The 15284-nt window shown below is 65.2% G+C and overlaps 4 protein-coding genes across 4 annotated transcripts in view; 2 read left to right on the top strand and 2 right to left on the bottom strand.

Annotated features, from left to right (window-relative positions):
* LOC121660924 (glycoprotein-N-acetylgalactosamine 3-beta-galactosyltransferase 1-B-like) overlaps nt 1-161 on the bottom strand; it is a 28599-nt gene extending 28438 nt beyond the window's left edge. The window contains 1 exon segment of the mRNA XM_042020525.1: nt 149-161. Within this exon segment, the coding sequence (XP_041876459.1) occupies nt 149-161 (13 nt within the window).
* Nucleotides 160-3222, top strand: LOC121660923 (cysteine/serine-rich nuclear protein 2-like). Its single transcript, XM_042020524.1, has 4 exons — nt 160-181; nt 238-566; nt 1132-1428; nt 2494-3222. Exons 1-4 carry the CDS (start codon nt 160-162, stop codon nt 3193-3195), a joined length of 1350 nt encoding a protein of 449 aa, XP_041876458.1. The 3' UTR covers nt 3196-3222.
* Nucleotides 3223-7572: 4350 nt separating this feature from the next.
* On the top strand, nt 7573-13560 carry MARS1 (methionyl-tRNA synthetase 1). The gene is made up of 21 exons (XM_042020527.1): nt 7573-7675; nt 7782-7878; nt 8035-8113; nt 8184-8318; nt 8829-8904; nt 8975-9129; nt 9201-9313; nt 9383-9499; nt 9779-9982; nt 10082-10283; nt 10487-10561; nt 10644-10814; nt 10907-11002; nt 11105-11222; nt 11395-11608; nt 11750-11881; nt 11965-12069; nt 12515-12698; nt 12841-12912; nt 13078-13185; nt 13283-13560. Exons 1-21 carry the CDS (start codon nt 7573-7575, stop codon nt 13436-13438), a joined length of 2712 nt encoding a protein of 903 aa, XP_041876461.1. The 3' UTR covers nt 13439-13560.
* On the bottom strand, nt 13502-14745 carry DDIT3 (DNA damage inducible transcript 3). The gene is made up of 4 exons (XM_042020528.1): nt 14664-14745; nt 14414-14461; nt 14141-14292; nt 13502-14056 (listed from the first exon to the last, which is right to left on the bottom strand). The coding sequence occupies exons 3-4, from the start codon at nt 14267-14269 to the stop codon at nt 13688-13690; spliced, it is 498 nt and encodes a 165-aa protein (XP_041876462.1). The 5' UTR covers nt 14270-14292; nt 14414-14461; nt 14664-14745; the 3' UTR covers nt 13502-13687.
* Between the last annotated feature and the right edge of the window lie 539 nt (nt 14746-15284).

The following is a 15284-nucleotide window of genomic DNA, read 5'->3' as shown; positions in this document are numbered from 1 at the left end:
GGGGAGTTTGGGGGATGGGAATTTGGGGGGAGCCTGGAGGGGAATTTGGAGTGTTTGGGGGGAATTTCAGGGATTTTGGGGGATGGGAATTTGGAGTGTTTGGGGGGAATTTCAGGGATTTTGGGGGACGGGAATTTGGAGCGTTTGCGGTGAAATTTCATGGAATTGGTTGGGGAGGGCGGTGGGGGAATTACGGAGCGTTTTTAAACTTCGGAGGGGAAATTCGGCGAATTTAAGGTAATTTTGGGGTAAATAGGGGTGACTTTGGGGCTCTCCACCCCCTGAGCCGCTCTGTGCCCGCAGCCCCGTCCATCCTGCGGCGCTCGCGGGCGCGCCGGGCCGGGAAGCGCGTGCGCTTCGCCCAGGTCACCGTGTACTACTTCGCCCGGCGCCAGGGCTTCACCTGCGTGCCCAGCGCCGGCGGCAGCTCCCTGGGCATGGCCCCACGGCACCACCGCGCCCGCAGGTACAGCCTCAGCCAGTTCGCTCACCTGCGCCAGGTGAGCCACCGGCAGCACCTGCGGCAGCACCTCCGCAGGGAGAAACTGCGCGCCAGGAGGAGGGAGGTGAGGGGGGCGTTTGGGAGGGGCTGGCTGGGGGGGATACCTGGAGGGGATTTGGGGTGGCAGAGGGGGATCCAGGTGGGGAATAGCTGGGGAGGGAGGGTGGAATTCAGGTGGGGAGTGCCTGGAGGGGTAGCGGGGGGGGGATTCCAGGTGGGGAATAGCTGGGGAGGGGGGATTTGGGGTGACAGAGGGTGGCTGTGAGGGGATTTTGGGGGAGCCAGGTATTGGGGGTGGGAGGAGGTGGGAAACACCTGGGTGGGTTTGGTGGTGAGCAGGTGGGAAAGGCCTTGAGGAGGATTTGGGGGAGGGAAGTGAAACATGCCTGGGTGGGGTTGGAAGAGGGGCAGAGCGGGGGGAACCCAGGTGGGAAACACTTCGAGGGGATCTTAGGAGCTACAAGCAAGAATCTGCGCGGGAACCGCCTGGGGTGGCGTTTGGGGGTGACAGGTCTTGGCAGGGACAAGGAGAGGCTCAGTTTAGGGGTTTCGGAGCCGGGCGGAGGGACGGGCACCCGTCCAGGTGACCCCCACGGTCCCACATCCCCACGTGTGCCCCCCGTGCCCAGCTGACCCAGAACGGGACGGTGCCCTCGGCCGAGGCCGCGGGGCTGACCTTGGCTGACGTGTCCGACGACGACCTGGACGTGGGGCAGGTGGAGGTGGGCGATTACTTCTACCTGCAGCCGCTGCCCACCAAGCGGCGCCGGGCGCTGCTCCGCGCCTCGGGCGTGCGCAGGATCGACGCCGAGGAGCGCCAGGAGCTGCGGGCGCTGCGCCTGTCCCGCGAGCAGTGCGGCTGCCTGTGCCGCCTCACCTGCGAGCCGCGCACCTGCGCCTGCAGCCAGGCCGGCATCCAGTGCCAGGTGAGCGCAGGGCGGGGGATTCGGGCTGGCACGGGCGGCAGAATGCTCCTCGTGCCCATCCCAGCCCTGCCTGTGCTTCTGTGCTCGTGCTCCTTGAGGAGTGGGGAGAGCCGGGTGTGCCAGGTGAGGGCAGCCAGTGCTGGGTGAACTGGGAAAGGGGGGGATAATTGGGATTGGAGCTTGTGCCTGTGCTTCTGTGTCTGTGCTTCTTGAGGAGTGGGGAGAGCCGGGTGTGCCAGGTGAACTGGGAGAAGGGAGGACGGGTGGGATTCGAGGTGGGCCAGGTGTTGGCACACACCCGCTGTGCCTGTGTTCTTGCTCCTTGAGGGAGCAGAGGGGGCCAGGTGAGGCAGCCGGGATTTGTGGTGCAACAGGGGCTGGAATGTTCCTGTGTCCGTGTTCCTTGAAGGAGCAGGAACAGCTCCAGGCTGTGTTTTGGGCGTACCTGGAAGGGATAAACTCCTCTGCCCACCCCAGAGCCAAATTCCTGCTGTCCAGGTGGGATCTGGGGTTCGGACTCTGGGGGGATCCTGTGGGATCCTCTAGCTGTCCACATCTCTTCCCAATGGAATGCAAGCGGGAATTCTTGAGAATCCTCCAGTTCCTCAAGCCCTGGAGCTAGATGAGATTTTTGGGAGCCATCCCAGAATCCACAGGATGCTCAGAGGACTGGAAAACCAGAGAATGATCCCTGATTCCTTGGAATAGCTGGAAGTGAAAGGGTTGGTCAGTGCAGGGTTTGGTGCTCACCTGGACCAGGTGGGACGGAGGAGGAGCCCAGGGGCGGGTCTGAGGTGGGAGGTGATTCCCGAGGGGGATCGGGAACGGGACCAGGACGGTCCCACCCGTTGGTGTCAGGGCTCAGCTGGACGCTCCCACATTCCAGCTCTCCCAAAAAACAGGACAGCCTGGAGCAAGGGGTTTTTTGGCCTTAATTCCTGCTGATTCCGCATGATGGAGACACCTGGCTGGGATAAACCCTCGCTGGGATTTTTTTGGGGTGGGATTTGGGTCCTGGGGGAGGGGGGTGCTGCGGGGGTCCCACACCTGTCCCCCGTGGCCCAGGTGGATCGCACGTCGTTCCCGTGCGGCTGCTCCCGGGATGGCTGCGGGAACGTGGCCGGGCGCATCGAGTTCAACCCCCTGCGCGTCCGCACCCACTTCCTGCACACCCTGATGAAGCTGGAGCTGGAGAACCGGCGCGAGGAGGAGGAAGAGGAGGGAGCGGCCGCACCCCCCGGGCCCACCTGGCCGCCCCCACAGCCCCCCGAGACTCAGGACTTCCAGGAGTACCTGGCGGAGAACGAGCGGGCAGTGCTGCACCTGCAGACGGCCGAGGAGCTGGAGAGGCTGAAGGCTGAGGAAGACTCTGGAAGCAGCTCTGGGGGAGAGGGGGCTGGGGTCTGCATGCTGGGGGAGCACCTGGATGACACCTGGCAGGTGAAACCTCCCCCGTGCCCCGGGCTCAGCCCCAGCATCCTCATGCCAGCCCAGTTCCCGCTGGAATCTTCTGTGCTGTGCTACCCCCCGGGGCAGCCGGCCCAGGTGGGCTCCCAGCCCTACCTGGCCGATGCACCTGGGCTCTACTGCCAGCTGGAGCCACGGGCGGGTGCCAAGGGTGGGAGTGGCCACATGGAGCACCCAGCTCCAGCCTCCAGCCCCCCCGGGAAGGAGCTGGGGGTCCCACCTGTCCCCGCTGCTGCAAGCAAGGGAGGAGCACCCCAAAATCTCGCGGAGCACCTGGAGCACCCCCACCTGCCCATATGAGCGGCCTCAGGCCCTGTGGCTCCGTTATTTATTCCATGGATTGATTATTTAATTGCTGGGGGCTGCTCTGGACAGAGGATTTACCTGGCCCGGGGCCACGAGTCCTTCACTCACGTGGCAGGGGTCACCTGTGCCAGGACTCACCTGAGCTGCAGCCTCCTGGCTCCCGTGGCAGCTCCGTCCCTCCTGGCTGCCTCCGCTTTCCTTGTTTTTAAGGGAAAAACCCCTTTTTTCCCTAATTCCAGTTTGTTTAATGAATGTTTCGCCTGGGCCGCATCCCATCCCGCTTCATCCGGGTGATGCTCCCACTTACCTGGGATGGATTGGGAAACACCTGGATCTGGCACAGGAGACCCAAGACCGGAGCTCCCAGACTCACCTGGAGAATTTTGGGGGGTTTGAACCAGCTTCACCTCCTCGTTGGCTCCTCCATCACCTGGAATTGACCACCTGTACCTGTCAGAACCTTCTGGAATGTTCCTTCACTTGCTGGGAGCTCCCTCCAGCAGCTGTTGAGGGGTTGGAGTGCCCCCCTCCAAGGACCAGGATTTTGGATTGTGAGGGTGCAGGAACGTCCCCTGTCCCTCCCTGTCATCCCGGCCCGTTCCTGGTGGGCTCTGTGCATCCAGGTGCTCGTGGGCCGATGCCAGCAGGACCAGAGCCCTGCAGGTGTGCCCAGGTGGCCCTGTTACCCCACGGATGTGCTGCTCCTGCTCCTGCCTGGGGGGCTCAGCAATGTCACCTGGCCCTGCCCTACCTGGTCCGTGATCCCTCTGTTGGCTCCTCACCCATCCCAGGTGAGCTCCATCCATCCGGGTGCCTCCCACCTGCCTGTGCTTCCCAAAGAACCTGTACCTGCCACGCCAGCCCTCGGGATCCGTCCCGGCTCCTCCCCGCGATGCCGGCAGGAGCAGAGCCCTGCGGCTGTGCCCAGGTGTCCTGGTATCCCTGTGGATGTTCCCCCGCTTCCCGGAGCACCTGGAATTCCTCCTGCTGCTCCTCAGGTGCTTCCTGCTCACCTGTGCTCCTTCTGACTCCAGGCATCTCCCCTGGCATCAGACTGGTCAGACTGGGATGGATTCAGGTTCTCCAGACTCACCTGGTCCTTCCAGCCCTTCCTTGGAGTAGGATTCATGGAAAACCCACCTGTGCTCCGGACCTTCCCGAGGCTCTGGGATCTGTCTTGGGGTGAAACTTGTCATTTCTGGGGCTGTTCCCTCTTTTTTGGGCTCCAGCCAGGTGAGATCAACCTGGGCCAGGAGAAATTCCAGCCTGGGAGGAGGCAGGAGTGGGGGAGAATCGGGATGTGGGGTGGGGCTGCCTGTTCTCCAGCCCATCCCAGGTTGGGGCTGTGCCCTTGGGGTTTCCTCACCTGGATGCTCTTGGATTCTGGGGTCTGCTCACCTGGCTGGGTCTGGGCCACAAATCCTGCGTTCTGCTCGCCTGGACGCTCCCAGCCTGTGGGATCTGCTCGCCTGGTTGGCTCTGTGCCCCTGGATCTGCTCACCTGGACACTCCCAGCCCCTGGGATCCGCTCACCTGTTGGCTCTGTGCCTTCAGGACCTGCTCACCTGGATGCTCCCGGACCCCGGGATCAGCTGGGGGGGGCACAGGGACCCAAATCCCCCAATCCAGCTGCTGCCACCCCTTTATTTTCCTGACTTTTTTGATTTAACTGTTGGCTTTTCCAGCAGTTTTCCCAGTTTTGGGGGTTGAGGATCTCCTGCTGCTCCTGGGGGTCACCTGCCCTCCCGTGGGGGGGGTAAAAAGGAGGTTCAGGGGGGCTTGAGGGTTTAAAAAGGAGTTTAAGGGGGTTCAAAGGGGTTTTTTAGTGGTTTAAAGGGGGTTCAGGGAGGTTCAAAGTGGGGTTTTTAGGGGTTATGGGGGCGTTGAGGGTTTTTTTTTGGGTTGAAAGGTGTTCAGAGGGACTGAAGGGGGAATAAAAGGGATTCAGCTGGATCTGAGAGGGTTTAAAAAGGGAGTGAAAGGGTTTTTTAGGAGTTCAGAGTGGTTTAAGGGGGTTCAGGGGAGTTTAAGGGGGTTTAAGAGCATCAGAGGGATTGTTATGGGCATTCGAAGGGGGTTAAAGGGGGGTTTATGAGGGGCTTTAAGGGGGTTCAGAGGGGTTTAAGGGGCTCAGTGGGGTCTAAGGGGCTTTAAAGGGTTTTTTTAGGGGCTCAAAAGGGGGTTTAAGTGAGTTTAAGAGGGGGTTCAGGGCGTTTAGGGGGGTTCAAATGAGGGGTTCTGAAAGGGACTAAAAAGGGAATCCAGAGCGGGGATTTAGGGGGTCGGAGGGTGTTTTTGAGGGGTTCCAGAGGGATTTAATGGTGTTCAGAGGTTTTTTAGGGCTTCAGAGGAGATTTAAAGGTGTCTGGCAGAGTCAAAGGGGTTTAAGGGGGTTCAGAGGGGTTTTTTCTGGTGTTCGAGAGGGTTCAAAAGGGGTTTAGAAAGATTTAAAGGGGTTTAAAAGGGGTTCAGGGGGCTTTAAAAGGGGGTTCCAAGGGGTTTGGGGGGATTTAAGGGAGTTCAGAGCGGCTTAAAGGGGTTCAAAAGGGGATTTCCCAGGGGGCTAAAGGGGGTTGGGGTGGGGAGGGGCCGGTTCCCAATCCAGGGCCTCGGTGACCCCCAACCCCCCCAGGGGCTCAGTCCGGGGCGAGCCGGGATTCTCCCCCCACGGAGGTGCCCAAATCCCACAGAAATGGGTCCAAATCTGGATTTTTGCCATCTGGGGGAGGAGGGGGAGGTGACCCCAAATCCTACCCCATCCCCCGAGGGCTGGGATCCCCTGGAGCTCCCGTGCTGGTGCTTCCCAAAGCGCAGAATTCCCAGGATTTATCCCGGTTTCACCCAAATCCCGCTGCCCTTGCTGGGATCCGGGTGGCTTTGGGCCTTTTCCCGTCCATCCCATTGGATCCACGGGATTTCCTGGGTCTGGCCCCTCGCTGGTGCTACTGCCCCCCCCGGGCCCCCCCCCCAAAAACCCCAGGGGGGTCCCCAAACAGCAGCTCTGCCCCCCCAAAACAGCTTTAGGAACTTTCAGTGTCGTTTTGATTTCCTTCTTTATTTTTTAGTGCCTTTTTAAAATTTGTCTTTTGATTTCTTTGATTTTTAATTCCGTTTTTCTTTCCTCTGAAAGTTAATTTTTATTTCCTTTCTAGTTTTGTTTTTATTTCCTTTCTCTGTTTTTATTGCCCTCTTTGATTTTTACTTGCACTTCTTTCTCTTTTAATTCCATTTCTCTTTTTATTACCTTTTAATTCTCCTTTATTTTTTTCTTTCTCTTTACTTTTTCTATTCCATTTTTAATTTCATTTTTCAGCTTTTTGATTTCCGTTTTAATTCCACATTTAATGCCCCCAAGTGAATCCAAAGCTTCTCCCCACTATTATTCATTTTTCCCGCTTTTCTGCAGTTTCCCAGGACAATGCTGTATTTAAAGAGAATATTTAAGTGGAAAAATAAAAGAAGTGGTTAAACTTGAGGGGGAGTTGTGCCTTAAAGGGGGGAAATTTAAAAAACCACTGAATGTAACAAAATTTGGGTTAAATTAATGAAATTTGGGTTAAATCCATGGAGATGTGGGTTCGGTTGATGAAGTGTGGGTTAAATTCACAAAGTTTGGGTTCAAATCCCAACCTTCCCCTTCAGACCCCGGGATCGGACTCGGTCCAGAACGGGTTTGGGGTCACCCGGGAGCCCCCCCTGGGCCCGGCTGGGCCCTGCCCGGGGCCTCGGGAGCGGCTCTGGGGGGCCCTGAGGGGGGGCTGGGAGACTCCGTGGGGGGCCGGCTGTGCCGTGCCAGCCCATGGATGCCAGCCCATGGATCCCATGGATGCCAGCCCATGGATGCCACGGATCCAGCCCATGGATCCCATCCCAGCCCATGGATCCTACCCCATCCCATGGATCCCAGCCCATGGATCCCAGCCCATCCCATAGATCCCATCCCATTCCCTCCCATCCCATCGATCCCATTCCCTCCCATGGATCCCATTCCCTTCCATCCCATCCCATTCCCTCCCATCCCATCGATCCCATCGATCCCATTCCCTCCCATGGATCCCATTCCCTCCCATCCCATAGATCCCATCCCATCCCATCCCATGGATCCCATTCCCTCCCATCCCACAGATCCCATCCCATCCCATCCCATGGATCCCGTCCCATGGATCCCATCCCGGTGTCCCGGCCCTGCCAGCAGCGTCCCTGTTGCCACGGCAACATCACGGCCGCGCTCTCGCGAGACTTGGGGCGGGGCTCGCGGGGAGCGCGGGCGGGGCGGGGCGAACGCCTCTGGCCACGCCCCCCCCGCCCCCCTCGGCCACTCCCGCCGTGCCCCGCGCGCCGGCCCCGCCCCTTTCCCGCCCCTTTCCCGCCATGCGGCTCCGGGTCCCGCCGGGCGCTCCCGCCGCCCTCAAGGTGCTCGCGGCCGCCGCCGCCGCCCCCGCGCCCGTGAGGCCGCACCTGGGCGGCCCCGCAGGTGAGACCGGGCCGGCCACAGCCCCCCCGCGCCTCCCGGGCCTGACCCCCTTCCCCGGACCGGCCTCGGGACCCCCGCGCGGGCCTGACCCTCTCCCGCTCCACAGAGCGGCCGCGCGGCCTCCCGAGCCCCCCGCGGGCCCCCGGGCTGGAGCTGGAGCTGGACAACGGCACCGTCCTGTTCTCTCCCAACGCCATCTGCCAGTGAGTGCGGGGGACGTGGGGGATCCCCCAAACCCCGCCCTTCATCCCCTAAACCCTCCCCTCAAACCCCCCAGAACTTCCCCCCGAACCTCCTCCAACACCCCCTTATCCCCCGACCCCCCTCTCAGACCCCCGCCTCCCCCTAACCTCCCGCAGATATTTTTACCTGTGCCGTGGGCAGGAGCCCACCGACCTCACCACTCAGTGGCTGGAATGGGAGGCCACCGAGCTGCAGGTGAGTGACCCCCGGTGCCCGCCGTGCCCCCCCCGGTGCCCGCCCGCTCTGACCCCCGCTGTGTCCGCAGCCGGCGGTGGCCGCTGCCCTGTACCTGCGGCTGGTGCAGGGCCGGGCGGGCCCGGACGCGGTCGCGGACCTGCAGCACCTCTTGGCTCACCTGGAGCAGCACCTGGCCCGCAGCGGCACCACGCACCTGGCTGGGGTGAGTGGGGGTCCTGAGCTCGCTGTTACCTGTCCGACAGGTGTGTCCCCAGCCCTGCCCCCACGCTGTGCAGGGGCTTCCCCGAGGGAGGGCAGGGCACTGCTGACGCCCTGTATGGGAAACGGCCCCCAGTGCCTCCCAGTCCACCCAGTGCCACCCTGCAGCTCCCAATCCTGGCTTCACCTGGCACTGCCACCACGCAGTGCCCTCCTCAGTGTCCCCATTCTGCCCCAGTTTGTCTCTGTTCTTCCTACATGGTACTCCTGGTGTCTCCCAGACCAGAACACACTCCCAGTCCCTCCCAGTGTCTCCAGTACTCCCAGTATCAAATCGGGCTGTGGCACAGGTTGCCTGATACTCCCAGTACAGTGCCAGTACTCCCAGTATATTCCAGTCTTCCCCCAGTGCTTCTGGCACCCCCAGTACCCAACTCCACTGCAGAGTGCCCGATACCCCCAGTACTCCCCCAGTACAGCCCAGTACCCCCAGTACGTGCCTATCTCCCCCCAGGACGCCGCCTCGGTCGCTGACGTGGTGGTGTGGGGCAGCCTATTCCCAGTGCTCCAGGACGAGACCAGTGTGCCCAGTAAGAGCCGGTGGGCGGGCGGGGGGGTCCCTGCGGGGCCGGCGCTCACGGCCGCTGTGTCCCCGCCCAGGTGAGCTGCAGGTGCTGCGCTCCTGGTTCCGGGCCATGTCCCTGTGGGAGCCGTGCCGGGACGCGGCCGCGCTGCTGCCAGAGGCGCCGCGGGAGCTCCGGGACCACCTGGCCCAGCACCCCCCGGCCCAGCTGGGCCCCCGCCACGAGCCCCAGGTGCGGCCCCGGCCCCGGGGGGGAGGTTGGGGGAGCAGGTGGGCGCAGCCCCCCTCACCCGGTCCCCGCAGGACGAGGAGGGTCCCGAGCGGATGCTGACCGACGACGACATCGCGGCCGCCGTGGACATCTGGGCCCGGGGCCCCGCGGCGCTGCCCCCGCCCCGGCAGCCACGGACACCTGTGTGAGTGCCCAGGTGACGCCGGGGGGTTTGGGTGGGGGGGACGCTGCTCTGACCCCCCCTCCCCGCCAGGTTACCTGTGGAGGGCGAAAGGAACGTCCTGATCACCAGCGCGCTGCCCTACGTCAACAACGTCCCTCACCTGGGCAACATCATCGGCTGCGTGCTCAGCGCCGACACCTTCGCCAGGTGAGGCTGCAGGGAGCCTCCCTGGGGCTGGGGGGGGGCTGTGCTGGCTGCACAGGTGTGACAGGTGTGGGACACCCCCTGGGGCCCGTGGGTGACCGAGGAGGGGGTCGGATGATGACGAGGGGGTGACCAGGGGATTGTTCGGGGGTGTTGTGCTGTCCGCACACCTGCGCGGGTGTGACAGGTGCCCGTGCCCGGGTGGGACAGGTGTGTCCCTGCAGCTGTGACAGCTGTCCCCACAGCTGTGCCAGGTGCCCACGCCCAGGTGTGTCCCCGCAGGTACTGCCGGCTGCGGAACTGGAACACGCTGTTCGTGTGTGGCACGGACGAGTACGGCACGGCCACGGAGACGCGGGCGCTGGAGGAGGGGCTGAGCCCGCAGGAGCTCTGTGACCGCTACCACGCTGTGCACGCCGACGTCTACGCCTGGTTCCGCATCTCCTTCGACCACTTCGGCCGCACCACCACGCCCCAGCAGACCAGGTGAGCCCCAGCAGACCAGGTGAGCCCCAGCAGACCAGGTGAGCCCCACCTGCACCGGGGGGGTACCTGTGGCTAACGTGGCCTCCTGTTCCTGCCCAGGATCGCCCAGGACATCTTCCAGCGGCTGCTGGCGCGGGGGTTCCTGCTGCAGGACACGCTGGAGCAGCTGCGCTGCGAGAGCTGCGGGCGGTACCTGGCCGACCGCTTCGTGGAGGGCACCTGCCCCTTCTGTGGCTACGCCGAGGCCCGCGGGGACCAGTGTGACAAGTGCGGGAAGCTCATCAACGCCGTGGAGCTCAAGGTGGGGCAGCACCCCCTGGGGACCCCCCAGCTCCACCTTTGGGGACCTCCCAGTTCACCTCACCTTTGCAGCCCTCCCTAACCGCCCCCCGGGCCTTCCTCCTCCGACTTCTGGTAGCGCCCCTTGCCCCACCTTTGGGTGCCCCCCACTCCACCTTTGGGGATCTGCTCCCCCAGCGTTGGGGACCCCCCGTTTTCCCTCAGAACCCCCAGTGCAAGGTCTGCCGTGGTACCCCGGTGGTGACGCCCACCCAGCACCTGTTCCTGGACCTGCCCAAGGTGAGCTGCGCCCCTGGGGGAGGGCTGAGGTGGGGCTGGGGACCCCCAGGTACCCCAGGTGTCCCACCTGTGTCCCCCGCAGCTGGAGGGGCGGCTGGAGGCCTGGCTGGAGCGCACCTTGGCCACGGGGGACTGGACGGCCAACGCCCGGCACATCACGCGCACCTGGCTGCGGGACGGGCTCAAGCCGCGCTGCATCACCCGCGACCTCACCTGGGGCACCCCGGTGCCCCTCGACGGCTTCCGCGACAAGGTGGGTCCCCCCCAGCCTCAGGTGCTCTGCCTGGGGGGGCCCTGCTGAGCCCTCCCCGCTGGGGTCACCTGCTCAGGTGTCACCTCCCCCAGGTGTTCTACGTGTGGTTCGACGCTCCCATCGGGTACCTGTCCATCACGGCAAACTACACCGACCAGTGGGAGCGGTGGTGGAAGAACCCCCAGCAGGTGGGAGGAGCCGGGTGACGGCACAGGTGGGGACAGAGCGGGACACTCAGTGACACTCGGTGACACTCGGGTGACGTCTCCACCTGTCCCGTTACCTGCCAGGTGGAGCTCTACAACTTCATGGCCAAGGACAACGTCCCTTTCCACAGCATTGTCTTCCCCTCCTCGCTCCTGGGTGCTGACGACAACTACACCCTGGTGAAGCACCTGATCGCCACAGGTACGGGCCAGCTGCGGGGTCCCCGGGTGTAGGGGGTCCCTGGCTGTGAGTGGTACCCAGATCTGGGGGGTCCCCAGGTGTGTGGGGTCCGTGCTGCCCCTGTGCTGTGCCTGGGGCCGTTCCCTGCCTGCGAGGGGCCGGCTCCCCACGGTGGGCGCTGCCCTGCCCCCAGAGTACCTGAACTACGAGGACGGGAAGTTCTCCAAGAGCCGGGGCGTGGGCGTGTTCGGGGACATGGCCAAGGACACCGGGATCCCCGCCGACGTCTGGCGCTTCTACCTGCTGTACCTGCGGCCCGAGGGCCAGGACAGCGCCTTCTCCTGGGCCGACCTCCTGCTCAAGAACAACTCGGAGCTGCTCAACAACCTGGGCAACTTCATCAACAGGTGCTGGGACACCTGGGGGGGAGGAGGGCTGGGCCCCAGCTGTGCTCACACCGGTCCCACATCTGTCTCCCAGGGTTTGCTCACACCTGTCCCCAGCCTGTCCCCGGGCTGTGCTCACACCTGTCCCTCCCCTGTCCCCAGGGCCGGCATGTTCGTGTGCAAGTTCTTCGCGGGCGCTGTCCCCGCCATGGTGCTCACAGCCGAGGACCAGCGGCTCCTGGCCCGGGTCACCTTGGAGATGCGCCAGTACCACCAGCTGATGGAGAAAGTCCGGTGGGTGCTGGGGGTCCCAAACCCCAGGGAGGGGGGCAGAGCCTGCCCTGCAGGTGTGCTCAGCCCCACCTGTGCCCCCTCAGCATCCGCGACGCGCTCAGGTGCGTGCTCAGCATCTCCCGCCACGGCAACCAGTACATCCAGGTGAACGAGCCCTGGAAGCGCATCAAGGGCGACGAGAGGGACAGGTGGGGACGGAGGGGGCACAGAGGGGGCACGGGGGGACAGGGAGGGGGCACTGATGGGGATGGCACTGATTGGGGGCACAGCCATGAGCTGAGGGGGCAGAGGGTGGCATGGAGGGGTCCCCACTCCTGGGTCTGTCAGGGTGGGGGCTGGCACTGCTGGGGGTCAGAGGGAAGGGATGGAGCAAGGCCAGGAGCTGGGGCGGGGACAGAGAGGCCCCTGTCCACAGGCACTGGTAATAGCGGGGCACGGGGGTGTCACTGATGGCCCCTCCCACAAGCACTGACCAGGTGAGGGTGGGGTCCAGGGGGTCACAGAGGGCACTGAGGTGTCCCCCCCCACCAGGCAGTGCCCAAGCACACCACGGCAGTGAAGGTGGCACAGGGACACGGGGGAGGGATCAGGGAGGGGGTCACAGAGGTGTCACTGAGCGTGTCCCCACCCCAGGCAGCGCGCAGGGACGGTGACCGGTGTGGCGGTGAACGTGGCGGCCGCTCTGGCCGCGCTGCTCCAGCCCTTCGTGCCCGGGGTCAGCGCCGCCATCCAGGGCCAGCTCCGCATCCCCCCGGAGCGCTGCGGCCTCGGGCCCGGCCTCACCTGCACCCTGCCCGCCGGACACCGCGTGGGCACGGTACGGCCGGGGGGTGGGCAAGGGCAGCCTGTGCCCCCAGTGCTGTACCCTCAGGAAGGGGAGGGCAGGCCCTGACCCCCGGTGCTGGGGGGGGCAGGTGCTGACCCCACAGGTGTGACCCCTCTGTCCCTGCCGGCGCCAGGTGAGCCCCCTGTTCCAGAAGCTGGAGCCCGAGCAGGTGGAAGCTCTGCGCCAGCGCTTCGGGGGAGGGCAGGTGAGTGGGGGCTGAGGTGCCCCCCCCCCCCCGTCCTTCCCTCCTCATTCCCAGTCCAATGGTGCTGCTGTAGAGCCCCAAGTAACTCCTGGTGCTGCCCCAGGTGAGCTGCACCTGCCCCAAACAGGAGGGGGGGCCTTATCCCCCCATCTCTTCCTCTTCCAGGCCAAACAGACCCCCCCAGCCTCAGCCCCACCTCCAGCCCCCAACACTTCTGCAGCTCCAGGTGACCCCAAAGTGATCCAGGAGCTGACAGAGCAGGTGGCCAAGCAGGTGAGGGGGGACAGGGCATGGGACACAGGCTCTGTCAGGCCTTTAATCCCCCCCAAAGCCTCATCACACCTTCAAATCCTTCCCCCCACCTGTCCAGGGCAACCTGGTGAGGCAGCTGAAGGCGGCCCAGGTGGAGAAGGCCCAGGTGGACGCCCAGGTGGCCAAACTGCTGGAGCTGAAGCAGCAGCTGGCACTGGCTGAAGGCCGGAGCCCCGAAGTCCCCAAGAGCAAGCGGAAGAAGCAGCCCCAGTAACCAGACTGGGACATTCTGCAGAGTGGCCCCAGTGCCTCCAGTGACCACACCGGGCCGTGCTGGTTGTGGTTAGATGTGTGTAATAAATGACAAGAGCTGTACAACAGCGTGCAGAAGCTGCATCCACTTGTCTGTCCACAATGTCCGTCTGTCCAAAGGGCTGCCCCCACCAGTCCGTGGGGCAGCAGAGTCCTTGTCCCCGGCTGCGGGGCAGCGCTGACACCTTCGGTCCGTGTCCCGGGGCTGCCCCTACACCCGGCGCAGGTTGACGATGCGGTCGATGAGCGCGGCGCGGGTGCGCTGCACCTCGGCGCTGAGCCGCTGGATCTCGGCGCGGAGCCGCTCGTTGTGCGCCGTCAGCTCCCGCACCCGCCGCTCCCCGTCCCGCTGCCGCCGCTCCCCGTCCCGCGGAGCCCCGGGGCCGCCGCGCCGCTTCCTCCGCGCCCCCCGCGCCGCCTCCTCCTCCTCCTCCTCGGCGGGGCCTGGGAGGGCACTGGAGCTCCCACCGGGGGCCGCGCCCGGGGCTTCCGCTGGTGCCGCGCCCTCCGGCCCCAGCAGCTCCAGCAGCTCCTCGGCCAGAGCCGCGTCCAGCCCGCAGCCCCCCGGGCCCGGGTCCACCTGCGGAGAGAGCGGGGACCAGGAACGGTGATGGATGGGGGACCCCGCCCCGCGCCCCCCGGGCCCCCCCAGCCCCGCGCTCACCTGCTCAGCCCCCCAGGTGGGGGCGGTTCCGGGGGGCTCCGCCGCCAGCACCTCCTGCAGGTCCTGGTACCACCCCTCCAGCTCCCAGCCGGGGGGGCCGCCCGGCCCCCACAGCCCTTCGGCCGCCATTGTCACCTCGGGCCCGGCACGGGCTGGGGGAGGCAGAAGGGAACGGGAACGGAGTGAGGGGGGGGCTCGGGCCGGGACCTCCGGTGCCCGAGCCGGCCCCGGGACCCAAAGGCTGTGTGCGTACGGCGGGGGATGTCCCCTTACCTGCTCTCAGGTGTGGTGGTCGGCGAGGACACACTTTCTCCTGGATGCCTGGGGAAGGAGCGAGGGAGTGGTGTTAGGATCGGTGACCCCACGACCCCGTCCCGCTCCCGGGGTCACCGTCCCGCGGAGGCGGCTGCGGGCGCTCCGGTTTTCCCCCGGGAATAAGCGGATACCCTCCGCCTGCGCCCCCCGCCCCCACCCCAGCGTCCCTCGGGGCCGGCCCCCGGGTTGCCCCCCGCCCTCCCCGCACCTTTCTGGGTGGTCCCGGCTCCCCCCGGCCCCGCTCCGCTCGCTGCCCCCGCTTCATCCTCATCCGCATCGTCCCGCGCTGCGCCCCCTCCCCCGCCCCGCGCCGCTTTAAGAGGAGCCTGACGCAACGCTCGCGCCGGCAGCAGCCAATGGGCGCGCGAGAACCGTGACCGGCAGGGAAGTGCCAACCAATGGGAACGCGCCGGGGGCGGGGCGGACGGCACCGCCCAGCGCGCGGGGGGGGCGCGCGGGGGGGTCACGCGGGGATGATGCAATGGCGGGAAATGGGCCCCGCCCCCCAGCGAGCACGGGGCGAGGGGGCGGGGCTTGCGGGGTGTGGGCGGGGCTTGTGGGGAGGGGCGGGGCTTATCTGGGAGTGGGCGGGGCTTATGTGGGAGTGGGCGGGGCCTCGGCGGCACCGGGGCTCGTTCTCCCCCCCCCCCGGGATTAACGAGGGGCCGGGGGCGGGGGGGGGGGTCTCAGGCTTGCAGCCCCCCACCCCCACGTCAAGAGCCTCTCATTGCAAGTGGGAGGCACTGGGGCGAGGGGGTGGGACTGGGGGAACTGGGGGCACTGGGGTGAGGGGGTGGGACTGGGGGAACTGGGAGCACTGGGGTGAGGG

The sequence above is a fragment of the Corvus kubaryi genome, unplaced genomic scaffold (genome assembly GCF_017639235.1).
Source record: "Corvus kubaryi isolate FWS band 111438036 unplaced genomic scaffold, C.kubaryi_AGA036_p1.0 37002, whole genome shotgun sequence".
Classification (NCBI taxonomy): Eukaryota; Metazoa; Chordata; class Aves; order Passeriformes; family Corvidae; genus Corvus; species Corvus kubaryi.
This window is presented reverse-complemented; position numbering and strand designations above follow the sequence as displayed.

Bases quoted from the DNA above. Each gene is read 5' to 3' on its own strand.
- LOC121660923 (XM_042020524.1), top strand. From the start codon at position 160: ATGGAATTGGTTGGGGAGGGCG. The intron at 182-237 runs GTGGGGGAATTA...GGCGAATTTAAG, and splicing joins GGAATTGGTTGGGGAGGGCG to GTAATTTTGGGGTAAATAGG. The intron at 1,429-2,493 runs GTGAGCGCAGGG...CCCGTGGCCCAG, and splicing joins AGGCCGGCATCCAGTGCCAG to GTGGATCGCACGTCGTTCCC.
- MARS1 (XM_042020527.1), top strand. From the start codon at position 7,573: ATGCGGCTCCGGGTCCCGCCGGGCGCTCCCGCCGCCCTCAAGGTGCTC. The intron at 11,223-11,394 runs GTACGGGCCAGC...CCCTGCCCCCAG, and splicing joins GAAGCACCTGATCGCCACAG to AGTACCTGAACTACGAGGAC. The intron at 12,913-13,077 runs GTGAGTGGGGGC...TTCCTCTTCCAG, and splicing joins AGCGCTTCGGGGGAGGGCAG to GCCAAACAGACCCCCCCAGC.
- DDIT3 (XM_042020528.1), bottom strand. From the start codon at position 14,269: ATGGCGGCCGAAGGGCTGTGGGGGCCGGGCGGCCCCCCCGGCTGGGAG. The intron at 14,057-14,140 runs GTGAGCGCGGGG...CTCTCTCCGCAG, and splicing joins CCACCTGGGGGGCTGAGCAG to GTGGACCCGGGCCCGGGGGG.